At 44.7% G+C, this 9,913-nt stretch overlaps 1 protein-coding gene across 2 annotated transcripts in view; it reads left to right on the plus strand.

The window, feature by feature from the left end:
- Positions 1–597: 597 nt before the first annotated feature.
- Positions 598–9,913, plus strand: part of LOC307091613 (class I histocompatibility antigen, F10 alpha chain-like) — a 15,678-nt gene continuing 6,362 nt past the window's right edge. The window contains exons 1-2 of one of the 2 annotated variants that reach the window (XM_079759251.1): positions 598–757; positions 7,001–7,141. In XM_079759251.1, the coding sequence (XP_079615377.1) occupies positions 7,087–7,141 (55 nt within the window). In that variant the 5' untranslated portion in view covers positions 598–757; positions 7,001–7,086. The remainder of the gene's footprint in view (positions 758–7,000; positions 7,142–9,913) is intronic. The other variant, XM_079759252.1, reaches the window with a different exon arrangement.

Consider the following 9,913-nt stretch of genomic DNA (forward strand, 5'->3'; position numbering starts at 1 on the left):
AGAGTCCGCTCATGCTTCAAACCCTCCCCCGGTTTCTCCCGGACGAACCAGCACTCCAGCGGGGGACAGCCGCCTCCAGAGCCCGCTGAGACCCACAGAGACCCGGGAGACGTCGGTCACACGAGGCGGTGGTGAGAGCAGATCAACACTGCCGCTGTACCAAGTTACAGCCCTCGCGCTCCCAAAGAAGGGGCGGCGCCAACCCATACACAGTCAACGCGAAGAGCTCTATAATACCTACACAATATATCATATAATATGATTGAAGAATCACGCAATATATGCTAAAATATATAATATCATATAATATATAATATTCAAACACATACTATATAATAGACATCTACATAATATAACATAATATCACGGCCAAAAGCTGTGTGCCCATACGGATGATGTCATTAACCCTAAACGACCGTCGGGTGCTCCGCTGTCTCTGGTCCTTCCACAACCAGTAGAGCCTCTAGTGGTCAGGTCATCTCAGCCGCGGTGGAGGAGGAATTGGCGGACAGAGACATCGGCGTTCGCCAGAGGAGGCCCCTCCTCCTACACTCGCGAGTAAAGTTCGTCTTCTCGCGGCGAATACGCGAACAGGCGAAAGTATTCGCTTTGGGTGTGAACGCACGGTAAAGAGAGCGAGCAGAACGGAGCGGATCTGAACCCCAACCAGCTGCCGGTCGACTCTGGGAACGCTTCGTTCGTTACGGTCCCGTCTGAGTTAAGAAGACTTCTCCTGAAGTGATCAGGGAGATTGGATGTGAGTACTGGATGTGACACTGGATAAGATAGTATCGTGTGTGTGTGTGTGTGTGTGTGTGTGTGTGTGTGTGTGTGTGTGTGTGTGTGTGTGTGTGTGTGTGTATGTGCGAGTGTGCGTTTGTATGTGTGTGTTTGTGTCTGTGTGTGTGCGTGCGTGTATGTGTGTGTGTGGGTGATCCCGAACACTCGAACGAGCAGTAAGACCAAAGCGCGCGGGAGACATCAGCCTACCTTGAATCCAGCAGGACATCACGATCAGAGCGAGTGTGCGAAGGGTTCCGATGTGGGCCATGTCTGTTCCTGTCCGTGTGGCGGCTGAGCTCTGCTCTGCTGTGACGGCAGCACGTCGAGGACGCTCCTTCCCCTCAGCTTTACTTTCGGTTTCAAACCAAAGTGTCAGCGTCACGTGATTTCCTATAAACTAGTTGCAGTACTCCGTGTGGCCACGGGGCGCTGATGGTCTCCTACACATGTTTGAGCTGTAAACACACAATGCGTTCACCTCGCAGAGTATTCTAGAATTAAACTGTAAAATCAGTACGAAAAATATAGTAGACAATTTTTTTAAGAGAAGTTATTTTAAGTTATGTTCCATTTCGACTAGTTGGATCACAGAATCAATGATTGAACATGATAGCATCTGAAGCTATGAGCTCCGGCCAGCCGGCGGGTTCTGCTGTTCTGTGTTGTTCAGAGGAACCGAGGGTATTTCCTCCTTCAGCAGCAGCAGACACAAAATGGAGGCGCACTGCGCTCTCTGAAAGGGTGTGGCACCTCGACAATGTGTGTGTATGAGTATTCGTGTGTGTGTGTGTGTGTGTGCGCGCATGTGTGTGTGTGTGTGTGCGTGTGTGCTTGTGTGCGTGTGTGTGTGTGTGTGTCTGTGGGGGTGGGTGTTTATGATTGCTTGTGTGTGTGTGTGTGTGTGTGTGTGTGTGTGTGTGTGTGTGGTTGTGCGTGTGTGCGCGTGTGTGTCTGTGTGCTTGTATGTGTGTGTTGGTAAATTTACACTCATGAAAACAAACACAACGCCAGTAATAATCCTCAAGCAGAAGAAGCCAAAATACTTTAACTGGTCCACTTAAACCTTTAGCACTTAAAGACGTTTTACTGTAGGCCTACTGCTAGACAAAAGGAATGATATATTATCGGTAGGTATAAACTAGTTAGTCTGACACACGTTTATAGCAGCGAGCTATAATGTGAGTTATGATGCTATTTGGACCAGGAAATAATTTCATAGGATTTTAATGGGATCTTGTGTTGGGTTTGTTTGTTTGTGTGTGTGTGTGTGTCTGTGTGTGTGTGTGTGTCTGGACCACAACCCTGACCAGCGTCAGTGTGAATCGAGTTCATATTTCTTTCGATATTCCACCACTAGCGTTCTTATATCAGATGTCTTATGCTGACAGGCAAAACACACGCACACACGCACACACACAAACACACACGCACACATGCACACGCACACACACACAAAGCCCAATACAAACAGACACATACACACACACAAACACACACACACACACAGACACACACACACACACACACACACACACACACAGTGGCGGATTAAGGTGGTCATTGTCCCCTAGGCTACTCTTTGTGTGAGGCCCTCTTACTGATCACGCAAAATAACTTAACTCAAACCAAAAAAGTGTAATTTAGTGCCGTGTGTAAAAGCGTTGATGAAGCATGAATGCCTCATCATTGGGTTTGTTTGTCTGTGTGTGTGTGTGAGCTTGAGTGTGAGTATGAGTGTGTATGTGTGTGTGTCTGGTCCACAACCCTGACCAGCGTCAGGGTGAATCAAGTTCGTCTTCCACCACTAGCGTTCTTATATCAGATGTCTTATGCTGACAGGCAAAACACACACACACACACGCACACGCACCCGCACACACAGAAACACACACACACAGAAACACACGCACACAGAAACACACACACACACGCACGCACGCACGCACACACACACACACACACACACACACACAAACACACACACAGGCCGATACAAACAGACACTTAACTTAAACAAAAAAAGCGTAATTTAGTGCCATGTGTAAAAGCGTTATATTGTTATATATCACCACCGCCACCACCACCGCCCCCACCGCCATCACCACCACCGCCACCACCACCACCACCACCACCATCACCACCACCACCACCAACACCGCCCCTATCACCACCACTACCACCACCACCACCACCACCACCACCACCGCCTACGTCACCATCATCATCATCGTCCCACCAGGGACCATACAACTCATCTATCTCAGCCACTATGTCTTGTCTCTCTGACGTCCCGCGCACACGTCCATCAATTGTGTTTTAAACAGTGCCAGGTAACAATTCATCATGGCCTGTATCACTTACGTCTATAGCAGCATCAAGCACATCATCGCCATCCTCATCATACCAAACATCGGACGATTGCTCCGTCAACACACTCTCATCAAACCCCTTCAACATCCTCCTCAAGACATGTGTCCATAGGAGTACTACTACTAGTACTGCTAGTACTACTACTACTAGTACTACTTCTACGTCTCCTCTCCGGGTTTCTGGGGCTCATGGTTTTATTTATAGTTTACAATTATGTTTTACAAACCCCTCATTTGTTACACCGATAAAAAAAGAAAAAGTTATTTACACAAAGTTTTTAAAAAGGTACACGTTTTTAAAAAGACACATATCAATAATAACACTAATAATAGGTTGATAGTGTTAACCGTTAATAGCCGTTGTGGAATAAAAACATACATACATGGTGATGGATCAGCCTGCTGGATCTGATTCCCTGCGGCGACCCTTGGAATACCTAATAAAAGACTTCTCATCAAACAAATATTAACCGGTTACGCAACGCCTGATGAATCTGAACCATACAGTTTTAGTAGATGCTTACCGCTGATCAGCATCTTGTCTGTGTTCTCGCTGTTGGTTGGGGTATCAAGGTATGGCTGCACGGCTGTGAGGCCGTACAAACCCTTGGGGTTTTTATTGCCCCCCAAACCCGCTCAGTGCAACCCTAAACCAGGCAGTCACTAGCCCCTAGACACGATGGGACCCCCACATTATGGAAACATTATGGATATTTTACCATCTAAACATCATTGGCCGAAATATTTAATGACGTAATAATAACCACACAGATAATAATTATCGCGTCTCGTACAAACCACACCGTAGCTACAAGATAATTTGACACACGTTTATATATGGCGTATCCACAGTGTTTCATATACATAACATGCAGCACTATAATAGTTTCATAGAATAGTTGTGTGTGTAAAAGTCTATTTTTAAAAAAACGTTTAAATAACTATTGTGTTAATGTATTAACACCTTAATCATAGATGTTGAAATACACTATATATATATTTATATTTACAACGGGGATACACACACTTTAATATACACATCTCGTCTATAGCGCACCTCTTTTCCCACGCAAGCATGAAAGGGAGCGTATGGGAATGAAAGTGTCGATGAAAGTGTCGATGAAAGCGATACTATTCGGATACCTACAGTGTTTCATATCAATGTAATACTGTATCAGAATAATACATAGAGTAATATATCAGATGAATACATCCTTTTAACACTTTTAGCCTTCCCAGGCTCAGTCCACAGCCTGTTCCCACACCCTTCTTGACAACCACGGCCCACAGCGGGGGACAGGTGTTCCGCACCGCGGCCCTAAAACAAGATACCGCTCTTGGGATTGAGCCCTCTCAGGATAGACCCTCTGGACAGTTCGGGAGGGGGGGCCCACGAAATGCTAACAAGTGACACAGCCGTCTTGACAGAGGCAACACCCGCTGGGAGGGGACCCCGCGAAATGATTGCAAATGAGACGTCTGAAACCCACAACTCATTTTAGGATGACACACACAGAGGGGCGCACCCCCCCGGAGCTAATGAGGGGCGCAGACTTGATGGAGCCGTTCCATTAAGACACGACTACACTTCAACTTCCACCCGTACAGGCATGCCCCAACATGACCGCTCGCTGCACCCCACCTTAGGATGCCACCTGCCCCCATAGACACACTCATGACTACACACTCTTGACTACACACTCATGACTACACCCTCATGACTACACACACACACACACACACACACACTCATGACTACACACTCATGACTACACAATCATGACTATACACACGCACACACACACACACACACTCATGACTACGGCCAACTTTCACCCATATAGGTATGTACCCCACATGCCCTCTCACACACTCAAAACTACACGCTCATGACTACACAAACACACACACACACACACACACACACACACACACACACACACACACACACACACAGGCCCCCACCCTCGCATCCCTGACCGGAAACGGAAGTCCTGTCCCTTATTTACTACTATTTTTATATTATTATATTATTATATATTTTTTTTATCTGTCATGTTTTATTTTAAGAAAAATTTAAAATAGTCTGGGCCAATCCAGGGCCCCTTGCGTACCTTGGCCCGAAGGCACACACAAACAGACACACACACACACACACACACACACACACACACACACACACACAAACACACACATACACACACACACAAACACAAAAATACATACACATATATACATATATACATACAAACACACACACACACACACACACACACGCACACACACACACATATACACAGAAACACATAAACACATACACACAGATTCAAATGTCCACGTCATGTGATTTCCTATAAACTAGTTCCAGTACTGACTCAGCACATGTTTGAGCTGTACCACACAATGTGTTCCCCTCGTAGAGTATACTAGAATTAAACTGTAAAATCAGTACCAATTTTTTTTTTTCAGACAATTTTTTTAAGTTATATTTCATCTATATTGCATAAAGACTTCTTGGATCACAGAATCAATGATTGAACATGATGTGTTGAAAGTTGACCTCTGTCGTAGCATCTGAAGCTATGAGCTCTGGCCAGCCGGCGGGTTCTGCTGCTCTGTGTTGTTCAGAGGAACCGAGGGTATTTCCTCCTTCAGCAGCAGCAGACACAAAATGGAGGCGCACGGCGCTCTCTGAAAGGGTGTGGCACCTCGACAATGTGTGTGTGTACGAGTGCTTGTGCGTGTGTGTGGGTGTTTATGAGTGCTTTGGTGTGTGTGTGTGCGTCTGTGTGTGTGTGGTGTGTGTGTGTGTTTGTGTGTGTGTGTGTGGTGTGTGTGTGTGTGTGTGTGTGCGTCTGTGTGTGTGTGTGTGTATGCGTGTGTGTGTGTGTGTGTATGCGTGTGTGTGTGTGTGTGTTTGTATGCGTGTGTGTGTGTGTGTGTGTGCGTCTGTGTGTGTGTGTGTGTGTGTGTGTGTGTGTGTGTGTGTGTGGGTGTTGGAAAATGTACACTCATGAAAACAAACACAACGCCAATAATAATCTTCAAGTAGAAGAAGCCAAAATACTTTAAGTGGTCCACTTAAACCTTTAGCACTTAAACACGTTTTACTGTAGGCCTACTGCTAGACCAAAGGAATGTTACTTATTAATGACGGGTAGGAGATAAACTAGTTAGCCTGACACACATTCATGTCAGCAAGCTATAAAATAAGTCATGATGCTAAATGGACCAGGAAATAAAAATAATTTCGTAGGATTTGAAGGTGATCTTGTGTTGGGTGTCGTGTGTGTGTCTGTGTGTGTGTGTGTGTGTGTGTGTGTTTGTGTGTCAATGTGTGTGTGCATGTGTGTGAATGTGTGTGTGCATGTCTGTAAATGTGTGTTTGTGTGTGTGTGTATTTGCATGTGTCTGTGTGTGTTTTGCATGTCAGCATAAGACACCTGATATCAGGACGCTAGTGGAGGAAGATCATAAGAAATATGAACTCTAGTCACACTAACGCTGGTCAGGGCTGTGGATCACACACACACACACACACACACACACACACACACACACACACACACACACACACACACACACACACACACACAAACACACACAAGCAAACAGGCACACACACACACATACTCACACACACACAAACAGGCACACACACACACACACACACACACACACACACACACACACACAAGCCAAGAAAAACACCGAACGCACGCACACAAACAAATGTGTTTGAGTTAGTTTCACTTGCCGTTCACCTGGAAACCAATGACGTTGCAGCCGTATTGAATTCCTATTGGTCCAGTCCGGCCTCTCCCTCGTGATCCGTCTCTTGTTCGCAGGTTTCCGGGTCAGTCCGTCTGCTGCTGGAGTCGGAGTCACGTCGCTGTGGATAATCTCGTCGAGCTGTTCTTCTGAATACATCGATATGAAGGCGCTAGTGGGGCTGCTGCTGTTGGTCTTTGGTCACGGTGTGTCCTCAGGTAAGACTGACTCAAGTTTTTACTTTTCAAAACTATCTTTCCAAAAGGTTCGTTTATGGTCCCTGAATAGACGGTGCTTGGATTCCGTAATTCGTTTGAAAAGTATGTGATTATCCTCTCTAATGAGTTCAATTATTCCACAACATGATTCATCTTTTACTGTGAATATTTAAACCAATATAAGAACGTTTATTTTTGGTTCGAACTGTGAAAACGAAACCAACGCACTGGTTTGATGACGTCGTTCCTAAATTATCAGAACCAAACATTAAACTTCAGTTTGGAGGGAATCCGATGTCTTCTTTAAATCTACTTTTAATCCTAAATGTTATATTAACATTCAGAGATATCGTGTTATCAACTTTTCAACGCTCGTGGAGAATCATCACGCACGCGCACAAACGCATAGACACACGCAGACACACAATAATATAATTATTATCTTTGCTTTCAATATATTATTCTGAAATAAAATAATTACATTATTCTATTATTAATAATTCTTTTTCCAATGATGGCAATTTGAAGATAGTTAAAATGCTGTCATCGAATACATGAATACAGAAATTAAACAATATGCTTATCATTATAAAAACATTGTAATAGTTATTTAAATAATAGTTTAATATTCATGTCAGCAGTAATGATTAAGAGGCAGCTGGTTGTGTTGTAGTTGAAGGTCTGGACAGCCAGTGCTGTAGGCTACAGTGAGATGTTTGGATGTCAATAAGATCAAACTGAAGGTTCCTACATTACCTGGACGGCCAGGGGGCGGGGCCATGGGACAGGGGGCGGGGCCATAGGACAGGGGTCGAGCCATAGAGCAGGGGGAGGGGCCATGGGCCTTTCTGTCTAGAGCAGGGGTCGGCAACCTTTTGTATCAAAAGAGCCATTTTGGCCCATCTCCCGCAAAAAAAAAAATTTGGAGCCGCAAACTTTTTAATTCACCCCCTCCCTGTGACACTCTGTAAAAAAAAACATAGTTCGTTGCATTCATGAAATTATAAAACAACAAAGAGAAAGCTGTTGAAGAACATTTGATTGCTGTTCTAACAGGAAAACCTCAAACTCTTATGAAGAGGAGAAATAACTTTGAAATAAATCAAACATATAGAACGAGTAGGCTATAATAAGTCTAAACATAAAGAACACCTAAACAGGTAAACATAGGTTTGTTGTCATCCTCTTGATTTTTCCTCGGCCACAGCAATAAACCATCAAATCTGAACAAAAATCAAAATAACACACCAGCTCAGTTTCTAAAATATATATTTTTTGGTGCAAAATAATAGCCTATTAAATTGTAGTGTCCTCACCTGTTTAATGTGATTTCTGTTTCTGAACATCACTGCTGAGCTTTTCTATGTCGGGGCTGTAGGACGTGACCTTCATCTTAACGCAGGATTGCAGGCTGACATCTGTGAGGCGTGAGCGATATTTTGATTTGACATAGTTCATGTTAGAAAATATTTGCTCGCATAAGTATGTGGATCCAAAGATGGACAGGACTCCAAAGGCATACTTCTTGATGTTGTGATAAGTTTCGGGAATTGCATTCCATGTCTCAAACACAAGTTTGTCGGGTTTGGGAAGGTTTTCTATTTCGCTCCATTTTTGTTCTCGAGCGAGAATAGCCTTCCGACGGGCGACGTCTTCGAGATCAGCTGTCAGACTTTTGAACTTGGACACCCATACCTCTTTGTCAGCTATGTCAGCCAGTTCAATTTCAAGATCGGGTTGACTCACGAAAGTGAATGCTGACATGTTCAGCATGGACGGGTCGATGTCCAGGGGTGTGACGGGGAAGGATAATGTGCTTTTTTCCTTTCTGAACTCACTGAATCTTTGTCCAAATGCAGTTTGCATTGCAATGATCGTGTGCTGCAAGTACTCACAATTGATGTTGTGTGACGTTTTGAACTCTCTCAGGGAGGGGAAGTGAGAGAACGTACCTTTCTCCACATCTCTGGCAAACACTGTCATCTTGCGCTCGAACGCCAAAACATACTCCAGCAGCTGAAGGGCAGTGCTTCCTTTTCCCTGGAGACTTCTGTTCAGCATGTTAAGGTGACCTGTCATATCCACCATGAAGTGCAGCTTTTCCAGCCAATCTGGGTGTTCCAGTTCTGGATAGGTGAGGCCCTTACTTTCCAGGAAAGTTTTCACTTGTTCCAGACAAGCCGCAAACCGTTTAAGCACTTCTCCCCTGGACAGCCACCGGACTTTGTTATGCAGCAGGAGATCGCTGTCGACTTCATCTAACAATGAACAGAACTGTCGGTGGTTTAACCCTTTTGCCATTATTTTGTTGACTATCTGAATGACAAGGTCCATCACCTCTTTGCATTCGGGGGGAAATGTTTGAGCGCACAGTGCTTCTTGGTGCAGGATGCAGTGAAACGTCAGCAGCTCTCGACCCAGCGACTTCTGAAGTAAAGTAATAAACCCCTTCTGTGTTCCTCTCATACTAGGTGCCCCATCAGTAGCCACTGACACCATGTTGGTGGTATTTATTCCTTTGGCTTTTAAACAATTCACCACAGCCTCACAAATGTCCTCCCCCCATGTTTGGCCTTTGAGCGGTATCAACTCAATAATTTCTTCCTGCGGCCCGTCAGAGTTCACGTATTTGCATAACAGCGCTAGTTGTTCAATGTCGTTCACATCACTGGACTCATCACAGGCGATGGAGAATGCTGGAGCTGAATTTATGTCGTTAATTTGTTGACTGGTGATGTTTTCTGACATCTTAATGGTCCTGTCCTTTACGGT

Source organism: Pollachius pollachius, assembly GCF_949987615.1.
Source record: "Pollachius pollachius genome assembly, contig: scaffold_95, whole genome shotgun sequence".
Classification (NCBI taxonomy): domain Eukaryota; kingdom Metazoa; phylum Chordata; class Actinopteri; order Gadiformes; family Gadidae; genus Pollachius; species Pollachius pollachius.